General features: G+C 48.4%; 1 protein-coding gene across 2 annotated transcripts in view; it reads left to right on the top strand.

Annotated features, from left to right (window-relative positions):
- Positions 1-12,574, top strand: part of Snx1 (sorting nexin 1) — a 39,015-nt gene extending 26,441 nt beyond the window's left edge. For both annotated transcript variants that reach the window (XM_015998003.3, XM_006979318.4), the window contains exons 6-15: positions 898-1,039; positions 2,206-2,284; positions 2,839-2,914; positions 5,294-5,407; positions 5,785-5,878; positions 7,034-7,239; positions 9,783-9,926; positions 10,951-11,031; positions 11,368-11,439; positions 12,143-12,574. In XM_015998003.3, the coding sequence (XP_015853489.1) occupies positions 898-1,039; positions 2,206-2,284; positions 2,839-2,914; positions 5,294-5,407; positions 5,785-5,878; positions 7,034-7,239; positions 9,783-9,926; positions 10,951-11,031; positions 11,368-11,439; positions 12,143-12,193 (1,059 nt within the window). In that variant the 3' untranslated portion in view covers positions 12,194-12,574. The remainder of the gene's footprint in view (positions 1-897; positions 1,040-2,205; positions 2,285-2,838; positions 2,915-5,293; positions 5,408-5,784; positions 5,879-7,033; positions 7,240-9,782; positions 9,927-10,950; positions 11,032-11,367; positions 11,440-12,142) is intronic.
- Positions 12,575-15,926: the final 3,352 nt, after the last annotated feature.

Below are 15,926 nucleotides of genomic sequence, written 5' to 3'. Positions count from 1 at the left end.
TTTTTCTCTAATACTCCTTGGCCCTCCTGTGAACTCTAAAACCCACAGCACTTTAGTGGTTATTATCTACAGATATCTTATCTCCTTCCTTCCCCACCGTCTTAGAAGCATTTTTCAGTGTGTCTTATTTTGTCTGTCTGCTTTGATTATAGTAGCTGATACCCTTAAATAAGTCAATAAGTGACAAGTTGGTTACAGATGACCATAAATTCTATCTTTTAGCAAAAATTCAACGTTACTTTAATTGGAGCAAGTGTTATTTTGTTTTGGAGACAGGTTTCTTTGTGTAACTGGCTCCTGGAACTCACTCTGTAGACCAGGCTGGCCTTGAACTCACAGAGATCCACCTGTCTCTGCCTCCCTGAGTGCTGGGAATTAAAGGTGTGCGCCACCACACTCAGACACACCCAGCTTTTTCGTTTTGTTTTGTTTGTTTTGTTTTGTTTTTCCAGACAGAGTTTTTCTGTGTAACTTTGGTGCCTATCCTGGATCTCGCTCTGTAGACCAGGCTGGCCTCGAACTCACAGAGATCTGCCTGCCTCTGCCTCCCAAGTGCTGGGATAAAAGGTGTGTGCCACCGCCACCCGGCATGCTCAGCTTTTTTATGAATACTGAGGATTCAAACTGGTCCTTGTGCTTACCCACTGAGCCATCCCCCCACCAAGTCCCATCATCCTATATTTTTTTTTTATTTTATAAGCTTAAGCAGGGTTTCTTAGATTCCCGACTGCCAAGAAGACCATAGCCTGGGGTTTCAGAGCCTGTCTTAGGCAGAGTTATTTTCCAGGTGTCTAAAGGTCAAGGAGCGGGGAAATCTGTTGGCCTTGGATGTCAGCAGAATAGAAACTCACTCCTAGATTAGGAATGAAATTGCCTTGTGTTTTTTCCATCCCCAAGACGAGCTTGCCGATGTTCAGAAGTAAGCAGTTTGCAGTAAAAAGAAGATTCAGTGATTTTCTGGGTCTTTATGAGAAGCTTTCAGAGAAACACTCTCAAAATGGCTTCATTGTCCCTCCTCCACCTGAGAAGAGCCTAATAGGTAAGCCTGTGGTCTTTAATTCCACTTGAGTTTTAACACTTGGGGACTAGAGAAATAGCCCAGCTATTTTTACATCTTCTCTGGTGTTAGCCTTCAGTTTTGTAGCACTTTGAAACAGTCTTATATCCCCCAGAGTGGCCTCAAACTCACTGTATAGGCCAGGGTGGCCTCCATCTTTCTGCCTTAGACTCATGAGTGCTAGAATTGCAGGCATGCACCACCACAACCTGGAAAGGATCAAGTATCATGCATGCATGCATGTACATCTGCGTGTGTGTGTGTGTGTGTGTGTGTGTGTGTGTGTGTTGCTAGTGATTAAACACAAGGCCTCATGAATATTAGGGAAACATTCTACCAGAGTTCTGCCCTCGGTTTTGGGACTCTTAGTAATTGCTTTTCCCTCCAGATTGAAATTGCTTTGGGGACCAGGGGAGGAGTCTTCTCACTGCCATCAGGTGATTGTTAATCTATACTCAGAATCTCAGAACATTTCCTTCTATTATTATTTTGTTTTGTTTTGTTTTTCAAGACAGGGTTTATTATTTTATTTTTAACTTTATGTATATGGGTTTTGCCTGCATACACGTATGTATGTCTACCAAGTGTGTGCCGGTGCCCTGGAAGACGGAAGAGGTTGTCAGAGCCCTTGCAACTAGAGTTACGAGCGCGTGTGTGTGTGTATGTGTGTGTGTGTGTGTGTGTGTGTGTGTGTGTGCGTGCGCGCGCGCGCGCGCGCGCGCGCTGGAAATAGGGCTTGCACGTTCTAGAAGAGCAGCCAGTACTCACAACCACTGAGCCATCACTGCAGCCCTCCCCTCCTTTTTTTGAAACAGGATCTCACTATGTGTCCCTGGATGGCCTGGAACTCACCATGTAGCACAGGCTGGCCTCGAACTCACAGAGGTCTCCTTGCACGTGCCGTCACTTGTGCCTTTTTTTTTTTTTAAAGACGATATACGGTCTAAACCCCATAGTTTACAATCTCCAACATGTGCAAACTTAATTAGTGAAGAACCTTTGGTCCAGCCCTGATCAGGACCTTGAAATTTCCTTCGATGGCTGTGTCAAGCTGTCCTCGCTGCCTTTCCTTCAGATGACTCTTTATAAAACGTAGATTTATCCTTTTTACTGTTTCTGGTTATTTTGTTTCTTAAATTCCATTCTAGGAATGACAAAAGTGAAAGTTGGGAAGGAAGATTCTTCTTCTGCAGAATTTCTTGAGAAAAGGAGGGCTGCTTTGGAAAGGTAGGTCTCTGTGAGAAGCTGTTAGTTTGCTGCATTCGTGGAGATGAACTGAGGTCATTCCAGTCACATCTCCCTGTTACTGATGACTTTCCCCAAGTCTTTACCTTCCCACTTCAGTCATAAGATCTTCTTCCTCTCCATCCTGAAAGAATGACCATGGTTTCCTTCTTGAATAATCTAGTGGGTGGTTCTGAAGACTGTCTGATGGGTCAGTTTGCTGTCTTTTGAAATGTGAAGAATTTATGTGCTTCGGTGTTTTGCCTGTATGCCTGTGTGAGGGTGTTGGGTCCCTGGAACTTAAGTTACAGACAGTTGTGAGCTGCCATGTGGGTGCTGGGAATTGAACCTGGGTCCTCTGGGAGAGCAGTCAGTGCTCTTAACCACTGAGCCATCTCTCCAGCCCCAACATGAAGTTTTGAATACTTACAAGCAGAAACTTGATTACATGCCTTATCTGAGGCCATTTTAAATACTAAAAGACACGAGTCCCAGCCAGCACTGTGCGACACCCCAAACCTTCAGAGTCCTGACCGACTGGTGATTTCATCCTCTAGGTACCTTCAAAGAATTGTCAATCATCCTACCATGTTACAAGACCCAGACGTCAGGGAGTTTTTGGAAAAGGAAGAGGTTAGTGTTCTACAAAGCTCAGCTTCTTATCTCTGTCTACCCTTAGTGAAATGAAACTGGTTCATTTGACAAATACTTAAATGCTATAGCCAGTGAGTTTGTCCCCCAAAAGAGACAAGGATTTCCACTGCTCCACATGACAGCAGCTCCACTTGTATCAAGCGATGACCTGGTTGACTCTTGTAGAAAACAGCACTCTGTTTGGCAGGGTCTCGGCATGTCTTGCATAGGTTACCAATTGGTTCAGACTGAATATGTGTTTTGTGCTAGGAGGCTTAAAGGCATTAGTTAAAAACCAGGTACCGCTGGGTGGTGGTGGTGCACTCCTTTAATTCCAAGAGGCAGAGGCAGGTAGATCTCTGTGAGTTCAAGGCTAGCCTGGTCTACAAAGTGAGTTCCAGGATAGCAAGGGCTACACAGAGAAACCCCGTCTTGAAAAACCAAAAACCAAACCACAGCAAACCAGTTACCACAGACATAGAACTGCCATGTAGAGAAGGGTTGACTGAAGTGGACGCGTTTACAGACTATACATAGACTATTCGTGATTGTGGGAACTGGAGACACTGCAGTCATTAATAACTGGGGAATTAAATAAAATATCCACACAACAGACCCTCTCTTTGACCATAATCAGAACATGTAAAGAAATACGAGTATGTGGAGGCATCAAATAGCAAGTATGCCCTGAAGCAGAAGTCAGTGAGGGTGGCAAGGCATGTGACCAGAGAAAAATACCATTGTCTTAGAAAACTAGAATGACAAGACTCATGTTTTTGTGTTTCATTTTAAAAAAACTTCTATGTTACTATAATGAAAATAGGATTATTGTAATGAGATTTTTTTTCCTCTCCAAAATGATTTTTTTCTAATTAAAAATAATGTCAAAGCCTGAAGTCCTTTAATTCTACCTCTGGGTATTTCTAATGTATTCTTGCTCACTCGATAACCCCAGAGCAGCGTTGTCTTTGGAGACCTTTGGGCTGGGTACCCCTCTGTGTGGGGGCTGTCCTGTGCTGTAAAATGTTTGGCACACTGAGGAGGAACACCTCTGCCTGCTCGATGCCAGCAGCACTCAGCTTCAGACACTGTCAGTGTCCTCGGAAGAGTGGCCTCAACCTGAGAAGGAATGAATGAATCCTGGACACCTAAGACACTTAAAATCTAATTTTACAACATAGTTTTACTGTGTAAAAGTAGCTCCATTCAGAATATGCTCCTATCCTTGGACATTCCTTCACTGTGGAAACTCTCTCAAAGCTGAGTCCCCTTCTTGCAGAGTGTGTTAATCTAAGAGACTTTTTTTTTTTTTTTTTTTTTTTTTTTTTGAGATTTGGTTCCTCTACATAGCTCTGGCTATGCTGGGATTAATGCAGATGTCCCCACGCCCTGCAGGAGGCTTTGACTTTAACAAAGAGATGCAATGCTCTGCCTGGGAAAGTGCTTGCCCTGGATTCCTGACAACCTGAGTCACAAAGCGTTAATCTAATTAATCTTATCAATAAACAATTAGGAGCCAGATATCAGGGTAAAAACCTTAAAGATCAGCAAGCAAGGGAGCAGTCACTTCCTACCTCTTCTGTTCTTCCGCCTAAAGGGCTCGAGATCCTCTCTCAGCTCCACCTTACCACTTCCTGTCTCCTCTCTCTACAGTCCTTCAAAGCTCTATGGTCAGTTAGTGGCTAGCTCCACCTATGACTTTAAGCAAGCTTTATTTGTCAGAACACAATCAAAATATCACACAACAGAGTTAGATTTGTATAAAGGTGGAAGGAGAGAACTGACTCCACAAAGTTGTCGTCCTCTGACCTCTGTAGGTATGCTGTGGCACATGCATACACACAACATAATTTCAAAATGTTAAAAAATAAAAATAAAAGGGCCACATGGTTGTGGTGCACGCCTTTAACCCCAGCACTCAGGAGACAGAGATAGGTGGATCTCTGTGAGTGGGCTACAGAGCTAGTTCCAGGACAGCCAAGGCTGCACAGAGAAACCCTGTCTCAAAAACAAAAAAACAAAACAAAGCAAAATAATATTAATAAAATAAAAGAGTGTTTGGTATTTAAGTAGTTCACACCTGGGTAGGCAGACAGTCTCGGTGTGAGATTGCGTAGCCACACAACACTCAATCTACTTTCTTTCTACGAATAACATCAAAAGCTGAAAATTGTATTGGTTCTTTTGGCCACAGCGCTTTGATTTTTGTTTCTGCACATACTAGTTTTAGATTGCTATAACTTCCTTAGAATACAAGAATCTACAGTTCAAATAACTTATTTGACAAGTTTGGGGCATGCCATCTGATGGATACTAATTCTTCTGAACCTAAAATAGGGGCAGCAGATAACTTGCCATCCCGCCTTCTTGGTCTTGTAGCTGCCACGTGCTGTGGGCACTCAGGCTTTGAGTGGTGCTGGTCTCCTTAAGATGTTCAACAAAGCTACAGACGCAGTCAGCAAGATGACCATCAAGATGAATGAGTCAGACATTGTGAGTAGCCTACGCCTCTCAGATGCCCCAGAAGTCCTGAAATTTCTGAGATGACTTTCCTCTCAATTAAAAAAACAAACAACAGCCGGGCGGTGGTGGCGCACGCCTTTAATCCCAGCACTCGGGAGGCAGAGCCAGGCGGATCTCTGTGAGTTCGAGGCCAGCCTGGGCTACCAAGTGAGCTCCAGGAAAGGCGCAAAGCTACACAGAGAAACCCTGTCTCGAAAAAAAAAAAAAAAAACCAAAAAAAAAAAAAAAAAAAAAAAAAAAAACAACAAAAACAGCCCCTGAAAAAAAAAAAAAAGCAGCTAAAGAAAAAGCACTCCCTGCACTTTGTGGAACATTTTCAGCCCAGCTCTGGGCTCATGTGCTTTCAGTGGTTCGAGGAGAAGCTTCAGGAGGTGGAGTGTGAGGAGCAGCGTCTACGGAAGCTACATGCTGTGGTAGAGACTCTAGTCAACCACAGGAAAGGTAACCACTGGCTCGGAAACGCCCCTGGACTGGGGGAAATCAGTGTCTTTAGTGGGCTGGAGATGAGAAGCATGCTGTTCCCAGCCTTCAGCAGTCCAAGTCGGAAATCTCAGCCCACCTGTTGCTTGATGTTCTGATAAACACCATCTGTCCTGGTCTCCTGGCAAGAAACATGCCTCAAAGCACTGTGGGCAGTGGGCGGAGGGAGCCTGCCTAGGTACATGCTGCTTTTGTTGATGGGAGTTGGTGGCTTGCAGCCAGAATCCTAGTGCTTTGTTACCTGGTCGTGCTGGCAAGGTGGAAATGCAGGGAACCGTCTACTGTGTCTCCTTTCTCCCCTGCCTTCAGGGAGCTTTGCTTCCCTTCTGTGTCTTAAACACACCGGTAACAAGAAATCTAGGAGACCATTAGCGTGAAGCCAGGGTAAGGGCTGGCTAGCCATGGCATGGCTGAGAGGACAGACTGGGCTTGGACCCTGCTGCCGTGAGAAAAGTAGGAAGAAAAAGAGCAGGCCACAGAGACCGTGTGGCCTGCAGAGCCTATGGTACTGACTGGCCCTGGACGGAAAGTTTGCTCTGCTCTAGAAAGTGGGAGTGTGTGTGTCTGTGTGTGTGTGTGTGTGTGTGTGTGTGTGTGTGTGTGTGTGTGTGTGTGTGTGTCTGTGTGTATTTGTGTGGCTGCCTGTGTGTGTGGCTGTGTGTGTGTGTGTGTGTGTGTATTTGTGTGGCTGCCTGTGTGTGTGGCTGTGTGTGTGTGTGTGTGTGTGTGTGTGGCTGTGTGTGTGTGTGTGTGTGTGTGTGTGTGTGTGTGTGTGTGTGTGGCTGCCTGTGTGTGTGTGGCTGTGTGATACATATAGGCAGTTCATGATCTTCAGCGTCCAACACCAGAGCCTCTCCTTCCCTTGGCCTGCTCACATGAGCTTGAAGTTGGCTCTCCAGGAATGCTGGAACTGCTTCCTTCAGGCGGCCAGGTCTAGTCACATGTAGATGGCAACTCAGGCCACTTTCCCTTCACTTTGAGTTTGGAGACTAGATTACAGAACCCTCAGTTGTCAGATGTGCAGGGGCCAGACTTGCCAGGACTCGCTACCCAGGCTCAGCTGCCTTGTCCCTCTCCCAAGAGATCAGAGGCCTCTGCTGTCTTTACTCCCTCCAGAGCTAGCTCTGAACACAGCCCAGTTTGCCAAGAGTCTGGCCATGCTTGGGAGCTCCGAGGACAACACGGCCCTGTCACGAGCGCTCTCCCAGCTGGCTGAGGTAGAAGAAAAGATTGAGCAGCTCCACCAGGAACAGGCCAACAACGACTTCTTCCTCCTCGCTGAACTCCTGAGTGACTACATTCGCCTCCTGGCCATCGTCAGAGTAAGCTTCACTTCCTCCCCGCCCCGGGGGTCTCCTGCTCTCCACTTCCTAAGGAAAGTTTATCTCATTTTAGTTTAGGAGTGTTTGTAAGTTCTACTCTTGAAAGAGCCCTGCAGACACAGCAGTCGCTTTACCTAGCCAGTTACCTCGCATTATTCTGAGGCCCACAGCAGCCCACTCTTGAATTTCCAAGTGGGCCCCTTAATGTTGAGGACAGGCAGTATTCTGTGTGCGCCTTTCTCCAAGCAAAGCTTATTACAGACTGCTGCTTGGCCCCTGGAGCAGTGACTCTTCAGTCCTTTGGTCTTTGCCCTGGTAAGAGCTCTTGCTGGCTTCCACTTGTCCTTCCAGTGTGACCAGTCAGGTAATGACATAGAGCTGGCTTGGTGCTGCATGGAGGAGTGTGGCCCACATGCTGAGAGAGCTTGTCACCAGAGCCCTCCTTGGGCTGTGCTGACCACACTGGTAGCAACACTGCACGCTGCCCTTCGGGTCCAACACCTCACTTTGCCCACCTGGTGACCAGGGTGTCTGTTTCCAGAGCTCTCGGATCAGTTAAGGAAGCTTGACTGGCAGTATTAGCTCTCTGCATGGCCTCCCTGGTAAAGGAAGACTCTAGGGGAGCCTGGCGCCTGCACTGTAAGGACCTGATTCTGCACGGTATCAGGGTGCATGAGCCTTAGCCTACTCCTCATCCTCAGCGCATCTCCTACCGTGGAGCTGCCCACTGGGTCTCACTTCCCTCCAGTCATAGCTGCTAGACGCAGAAGCCTGCGAGCTGCTCCTGGTCCTGCTCCTGGGTTGCTGCTAACTCCGGAGAGATAAGAGGCTTGAAAAAGGACCCTCTCTGAGATTCTTAGAGCCAGTTGGACTACTCGGGCTGGAGAGCCATCCTGGGGAAGGGCTCTGTCTGGGGAAAGCTTTCTATGAGGGGCATTGTTTTAGTGGGCAGGGGTTCCCGAGAGAGCACAGCTCTTGGATGTGACTCCAGGCTAGGTGAGCGTGTGTGAACGGGGCAAAGAGAAGCCAAGCCTGGTTCTCCATGGGCTGGGGCAGCAGCCTGAGAGCACAGAACTACGAACAGGTCTTTTCTCAGAGAGCCTGTGCCCCCCTCATGTTGGGAGCTAACGGTGGGAATGGAGAAATGAGCCAAGGTTTCTTTTGTGTCCTTCCTGGAACCCGTTAGCCCAATAGGCTAGGTTTAAGCCTTTCTTCGAGATGGAGTCACCCTTTACCTGAATTTTTGACATTGATGTGCTAAGAAATTTCAGGAGCCGGGTATAGGCTACACATGCCTGTAATCCCAGCAGTTGGGAGGCTAAGGCCAGAAGCTCATGGTAAATTCCAGGTCAGCCTGTGCTACACAGTGAGTTCACTGGATACATAGTGAAACCTGTCTGGAGACACAAAGAAGCCGCAGAGCAGCAGCAGGGCTGGGAAGGTGAACTGGTGACCCTGTGCTCCGCGGTCACGGGTTTCTGTTCTGGTCCAGCTGTGTGCTGAGGAGCCTAGGGCACATCCAGGGGCCTTTGTAGGGACTGGGGAGCAGATAGACAGGGCTAGGAGACTGGCCCCAGGCACACTCTTGGATGTGGACTGCCTTTTGAAGCCTGTAGGTGTAGGTGGGATGGGAGAGGGTTAGGCCAACAATGACCTTCCCTGAAAATGCTAATTCTGTTCCAAAGACTAGAAACAGGAAGCCAATAATGGCTTTTGAAGAGCTTCTTCCCGGCCATGCTAGCCCAGATCAGGCCAACTAGTGTGTGGGTGAGGTAAAGGCGGTAAGTAGGTCGTGTGACCATTTTAAGTGTTTCTGTGAAGGATCCTTGAGCTGCCAGCCTGGTGACTCATGCCAGTAATGCCAGCACTCAAGAGACTGAGGCAAGAGGCTCAGAAGTTCAAGGTCATCCTCAGCTATGTAATGAGATCAGCCCTGCCCGGCTCCCTGAGAGCTGTCTCCAAAGGGGAAAAAGTCCTACTGTTACCAAGTGTGTCCTGTGTGCCTTGCTGCAGACTTACAGCTCCCGGCTGGGCAAGGTCCCTAGCTTGAAGTTTCGGTACCTGCTTGTTTTCCCAGTGTTCTGCGTTTGTGTAAGCATCTACTGCAATTGCTAATACAATGACGCCTTTCCGGAAGATAAGGTTCCTGGAGAGTAGGACTGTGTGTCCACCTCCACCGTAGTCTTAGCTCCTGACATGTGGCAGACTCAGGGAAAGTGTGTGGACTCGTGGTCTGACTTGGTGAGGGGACGGAAGTTCAGAGTCTTTATTAGTGTAGGTACAGGCCCCAGGCCCCACTGGGTCCCCAGGCATCCGGCCCTGACGGTAGCATGGCACCGGCCCACTGGAAGCTTGAAGAGGACCTGACCCAAGCTTGTGCTTTTAGACATTAATGCCCCAGCTGGGCACTAACAGTGGCTGCAGACCCTGCCCTTGCTCAGGGCTTCCCTGGCACAACTGCTGGGAGAGCCTCCTTCTAAGGCAGAGCCAGCCAGGGTTGCCCAGGAGCTGGCTGTGCCCCTCCCAACTGCCCTCCCCCATAGGCTGCCTTCGACCAGCGCATGAAGACATGGCAGCGCTGGCAGGACGCGCAGGCCACGCTGCAGAAGAAGCGGGAATCGGAGGCTCGGCTGCTGTGGGCCAACAAGCCTGACAAACTGCAGCAAGCCAAGGATGAGATTACAGAGGTGAGCCGCCCAGCCAGCTAGCCCGGCGTGGGGACACTGCTGATTCCTCGGGGACACTGCTCCCATCCTGACCAGATGCTTGACAGCCTGCAATGGGCAAGAGACAGAATTAAAGGGCCGGGGCTGCTGGGCAGGTCTCTGAGAAGGACTTCAGAGCAGCCTTGAGGCCTGGCTCTCCACCACTATGCTATCTGTCTGGCTGTCTGGCTGTCTGTCTATCTACATATATATATTTTTTTAATTTGCGTGTTTATGGGTGTTTTGCCTGCATATATGTCTGTGCACAATGTACCTGCCTAATACCTGGAAAGGCCAGAAGAGAATGTTGGATACCTAGGAACTTGGGAGCCACCATGTGGGTGTTGGGATTTGAACCTGCATCCTCTGGGAGAGCAGCCAGCTCTAGTTCCTTGCACGAATCTTTGAAAGGCCACTTAGGTAACTCAGATATGCTCCACACTCCAGGAAAGAGCTAAATTAAGTTTTCTGGGGCTTGTGGCTCTGCTTTTGAGCTCATAAGTCAGAGGCTGCTCTGGTACCAGAGCTTTCTCATAGACCAGGCTTGGCCTGGGCACATGGCCGTCTTTTCCACCTATCCCCACAGTGGCCTTCTGGATTGTGATATGCAATGCTGAATCCCTTATGTATCTCATCCTTCCCAAAGAGACAGACAGACGTACGGGCCCCTGAGGTCTCCTGTAGAATTGCACCGTGATATTCAATGACACTGCCCCACCAATTTGGGGGCTTTTGTTTTGTTTTTGAAGACAGGGTTTCTCTGTGTAGCCCTGGCTGTCCTGGAACTCACTCTGTAGACCAGGCTGGCCTGGAACTGAGATATTGGCTTACCTCTGCCTCCCGAGTGCCACCACTGCCCAGCCTCACCACCTTTTTTTATTTGTGGTAGTGGAGCTTGAACCCAGTGTCTCTCTCTCTCTCTCTCTCTCTCTCATACATAATCGCCAAGAATTCTGCTACTGAAGCTGCATCCCAGACCTTAAACAAGCCTTTTTTCCCTTCCCAGTGGGAGTCTCGGGTGACGCAGTATGAAAGGGACTTTGAAAGGATCTCAACAGTTGTCCGGAAAGAAGTGATTCGATTTGAGGTGAGCTAGAGCGTGTGCGGCCTTCTTGGCGTTCGTGTGTATCTGCTCTGGTGTGATAGTTCCTGAGGCCTGGTGGCCATCTTAACGGTTGCTGCTGGACCAAAGCCAAGCCAGGAGCTGCAGTGTGCCCCCCACCCCACCCCGCCCTCTCCCTGCCCTCAAGAAAGCCTGCAGAGCTTTGGCGGAGGCTGTTTGGTTGAAAGTGCAGCTGTTTAAGCTGCTGGCTCTACTTTCCAAGGCTGTGCTTGACCTTGGTCAGCAGTAAACACCACCATTTCACCAAAATGGGGAGGAACACCTGTCTGGGAGGTCAGTGTAGAATCCTGTCTCCTATAGAAAGAGAAATCCAAGGACTTCAAAAACCACGTGATCAAGTACCTGGAGACACTCCTACATTCCCAACAGCAGGTATGTAATTATGCACAGCCCTGGTCCCCATTGCCTGCCCCAAATGACAGCTGTCTATGTGCGGCTCTGGTGACTAGATCTGGGGGTTGGTCGTGCTTCTGAGGGAGGAGGTTCTGCTGTAGTTGATATTTGAGAACAGGCCCTGCTGCTCTGTCTCATCAGGCCCTCTGCTAAGCATGACGATCTGTCTCTGTCGCCATCTTTACCAGTCACTGAGCTATCTCGACTGCCATGTTGCCTTCAGTCCCCAGTCCACTCTGAGGGACCTCCATCTCTTCGCTCACAGCTAGTATAGTCCTGGTGCCCACCCTGTGGGCCTCTCTACCGCTCTGCTTCTGAGGCTCTAGTCAGTCTGTGGAACAATGGTGCCATTGTGAGGCGCAGACAGAGCTGTGGCCTTCAGAGGTTGCCTTTGGACTTGAGACAGAAACTGATGCCTTCTCAAGTCTAGAGGGAGGAGGCACATGTGGGTGCTTCTGCCCCACGGGGTATGCCGTCGCACTGAACTTGCTTCCCTCCCAGGCTGGCTCAGGCTGGCTCAGGCTGGCTCAGGCTGGCTCAGGCTGGCTCAGGCTGGCTCAGGCTGGCTCAGGCTGGCTCAGGCTAGCTCAGGCTGGCTCAGGCTGGCTCAGGCTAGCTCAGGCTAGCTCAGGCTCTGCCACCAGGTGGGGAACTTGCTTACTGTCTCCTCACTTCTTTGCAGCTGGCAAAGTACTGGGAAGCCTTCCTTCCTGAGGCGAAGGCCATCTCCTGAGGGACCAAGGGCACCAGAGCCCACCTGTGTGACGCTGCCTTTTTATACACTGCCCTCCTCCCCTCGATGGACCCCAGCTGATGCCCCTGCCTTGGCTGGACTTAGCCCTTCCACTCTGCCCCCAAACAAACTGTTCCCAGTTACTCTAACCAATGTTTCATTTAGCTTCCACATATATTTTCTTACCTAAGAGAATAGTTTCCTGCTTTAAGCAAAGACCTACAATAGGTGGTGGAATTATAGGTTAGGGGTGGAGTGTTGATATAAATATATAAATACAAATGTATATTTTTCAGGCTGTGGTTTAGGAACTGGGAATAACGTTTTCTGTTACTCCTGATGGTGCCATGAAAGATTATGTAATAAAATATTTGAAAATCAGGTCATAGGACTCAGCATGGTAGTGCTTTTTGCTTTCTGCTGGGAAGTGGTCAGGAAGCAGGAAACAGGTCTAGAGTGCTCTAACCAAGAAGTTGCTGGGTCTAGTAGGTTTCCCTCACAGGCACTCACATGACTTTCCTCTGCCTTCCTGTGGGACTGGAGTTTCTTGTCTACCTGCCTCAGCTCCCAGCTCAGAGTGTCTCTTAGTCCGCTTGAGTCTTGTTCTTATTTCTGTGGGAGGGAGCTTTAAGACAAATGTGTCTTAAGTAAAAAAACAAAAGCCTGTTCTATGAAGGAGGCCCTTGGTCTTTTAACCTGCTTCCCCTAGGCCTGAAGCCCTCTCTGGCCTATCCTATGTTCTAACCCTCTTTCTGCTTCCTATCAAAAATAGGTCCTCAGGCTGGAGGGTGGGGTGTATTTAGTAGCTGCTGGGTATGAGCTTGTCAGCATGTGGAGGGTGTGGGTCTTGTCCCCAACACAACACAAAAGAAAGCCACATTGCCGGGCAGTGGTGGTGCACACCCTTAATCCCAGCCCTCGGGAGGCAGAGGCAGGTAGATCTCTGTGAGTTCGAGGCCAGCCTGGTCTACAGAGTGAGTTCCAGGAAAGGCGTAAAACTACACAGAGAAACCCTGTCTCGAAAAACCAAAAAAAAAAAAAAAATTTAAGCCACATCATCCTCAGGGCTGTCTCTGCTCCTGTGTAAGGAGTGAGGAGGGCTGGCAGCTTTAACCCTCAGAAAGGGTCATCACGGAGCACCTAAGCCTTTCCAAGTTCAAAGTATTACTGATGTACCTGAAGACAGCATGCTCCCTAGAGCCTCGGTGTGTGAGCACAAGCCAGGGGCGTTCAAACCTGCCTGGGTCTGGCCCGGGAAGCTGGGATCTCAAGCCGGTCATCGCTGGGCTTCCCCGACAGCTGCCTCCATGGTACAGACTAGAGAGGGGCTGGATGCCCCTCAGTGAGAGAAGAGAAGAGAATGCCTGCTGTGGGAGTCCTCTCCAGCCCCTCGACCTCCAAAGACACCCACAGAGGCTGCTAGACTTGCTGCATCAAGGAACAGCACTGACTCCTGTTCCCGCATTGGCACTAGGGGGGGTGCTAGAGCTGCAACTGTTGACGTCAACAGATTAATTACAAAAAAGGTCATCTGTCCCCAGCTGCCTCCCAGTAATCCCCAGGACCTTCTGACCACCTTCCATTTTATCTTCTCGACCTTTTCTGATGCTTGCTTTACATGGTTAAAGTTACACAAAGTATTTTGTATTCCTCTTTTACCATTCAGCATCATGTATATCACAAACATTTTCCCTCCACGTCTTTATATAGCTTCACAAAACTAGGTCATTTAAGGCTTCCATGGGGAGTGGGTGTGGTGAAGCATACCTTTAATCCTAACACTGTATGAGTTCAAAGCCAGCCTACTCTACATAGTGAGATGCCATCTCAGACAAACAAAAACAAGCAAACACACCTCCCTGGAATACCATAATTCAGATTCATCACTCACGGCTGGCTTCTTGATTGAGGAAGGAAGTGTTGGGTAACCGTTAATATAATTTCAGAAAGAACTTGTATCTCCTTTATGAAAATTCCCATTGTTGACATTTTACTCACTTGCTGCCTTGTCTGTTTCTGTTGGCAACAGATTCTCATGTAGCCCACACTTGTTTTTAATTTGCTGGGTAGCCGAGCTTGGTCTTGGCTGCCTGTGCCTCCCAGGTGCTGGGATACCGATGTGCCCCGACGCACCTGAGCCACTTTATCTGTAGTGTTTACACGTACTTTCTGAATCATTTGAGAGTAAGCTGCAGACATTACCAGTCACCCCCAAATTTCAATATGCAGTTCCAAAGAACAAGAATGTTCCATCTATTAACTAAGCTCATTAAAGAATAATGTGAAGACCAAAAAAAAAAAAAAGAATGTTTCATCATAATTTAAATAAAGTTTTCAAAACCAGCCAGGCATTGGTGGCGCATGCCTTTGATCCTAACACTTTGGAGGCAGAGGCAGGCAGATCTCTGAGTTTGAGGCCAGCCTGGTCTACAGAGCAAGTTCCAGGACAGCCAGGACTACATAGAGAAACCCTGTCTCAGAAAAAATAAAACAAAACAAAAGTTTTCAAAACCAAGTAGTTGGGGGCTGAGAAATGGCTCAGTGGTTAAGAACACATACTGCTCTTGCAGAAGCCTCCAGTTCAGTTCCAAGCCCCTATGTTGGGCAGCTCATTCCTGCCAGTAATTTCAGCTCCAGGGATCCAACTCTTCAGTGACCTCTAGGTACCTGCACTCAAATGCATGTACCCCTACACACACACACACACACACACACACACACACACACACACACACCAGGCTTAACATCAGTACTTTACTGTACTTTTATCTAATGCATGGCTCATACTTCAATTTGTCTGTTGTTTCTTGGGTGTCCTTGTAGCAGTTCTTTTCCTTATAAAGGATCGTGAGTTCTACTAACTGACATGAGATTGCATGCTGGGTGGTTACATGTATCTGTTAATAGGGAAGAATTCCTCAGCCTGCCTCTGTCTCTCATTACCAAGCCATTTTTGAAGAATGGAGGCCAGTTGTTTTCTAGGCTGGCTTTTAACTTGAATTTGTCTGATGGTTCCACCCGACCAGCCTGGGGTGTTGTGCACTCTGGGTAGGACTGCCATGAAGTGTGGGAAGGCACTTGGAGAACCTGTAACCATCTTGCCTGAGTCACCACAGCAATTGAGCAGCAGAATGTTTTCTGTGCTTGTGGCTTCCATCCTTACAAGACAGCATCCTTTACCACATGGCAATCAGTGCACATGTGTAGTCCTGCCTTTGACTCCCAAGCTGTCTTATATTTATCCAGGCACTTGTGTCTTTTTGGTTTTTGTTTGTTTGTTTGTTTGTTTGTTTGTTTGAGACAGGGTTTCTCTGTGTATCCCTGGCTGTCCTGGAACTCTTTGTAGACCAGGTTGTTCTCAAACTCACAGAGATCCACCTGCCTCTGCCTCCCAAGCACTGGGATTAAAGGCATGTGCCACCACTGCCCATCACCCTTGTCTTTTTTAATTCGTTGCTTTTTTCCTTCTAGCATAACAAGAAAGCCCAGCCCAGGCAAGACAGAGTCTCACTATGTAGCCTGGCTGGCTTAGAACTCACTGTGTAGATCACAGCGATCTGCCTGTCCATACCAGCACTGAAATTAAAGGTTGCTCCACCATACCTGGCAACCAGGCTTATTTTCTGTCTTCCCCAGCCCAGGCCTAGAATAAGCACTTCTCTAAGGAGTCTTGATTCCTTAAAGTGTAGAATAGTATTAGAAACTAAGATGAAGGTGGATCTCTGAGTTCGAG

This window comes from Peromyscus maniculatus, chromosome 7 (genome assembly GCF_049852395.1).
Source record: "Peromyscus maniculatus bairdii isolate BWxNUB_F1_BW_parent chromosome 7, HU_Pman_BW_mat_3.1, whole genome shotgun sequence".
NCBI classification, from domain to species: Eukaryota; Metazoa; Chordata; class Mammalia; order Rodentia; family Cricetidae; genus Peromyscus; species Peromyscus maniculatus.
The sequence above is the reverse complement of the archived record's forward strand: the minus strand, read 5'-3'. Positions and strand labels throughout refer to the sequence as shown.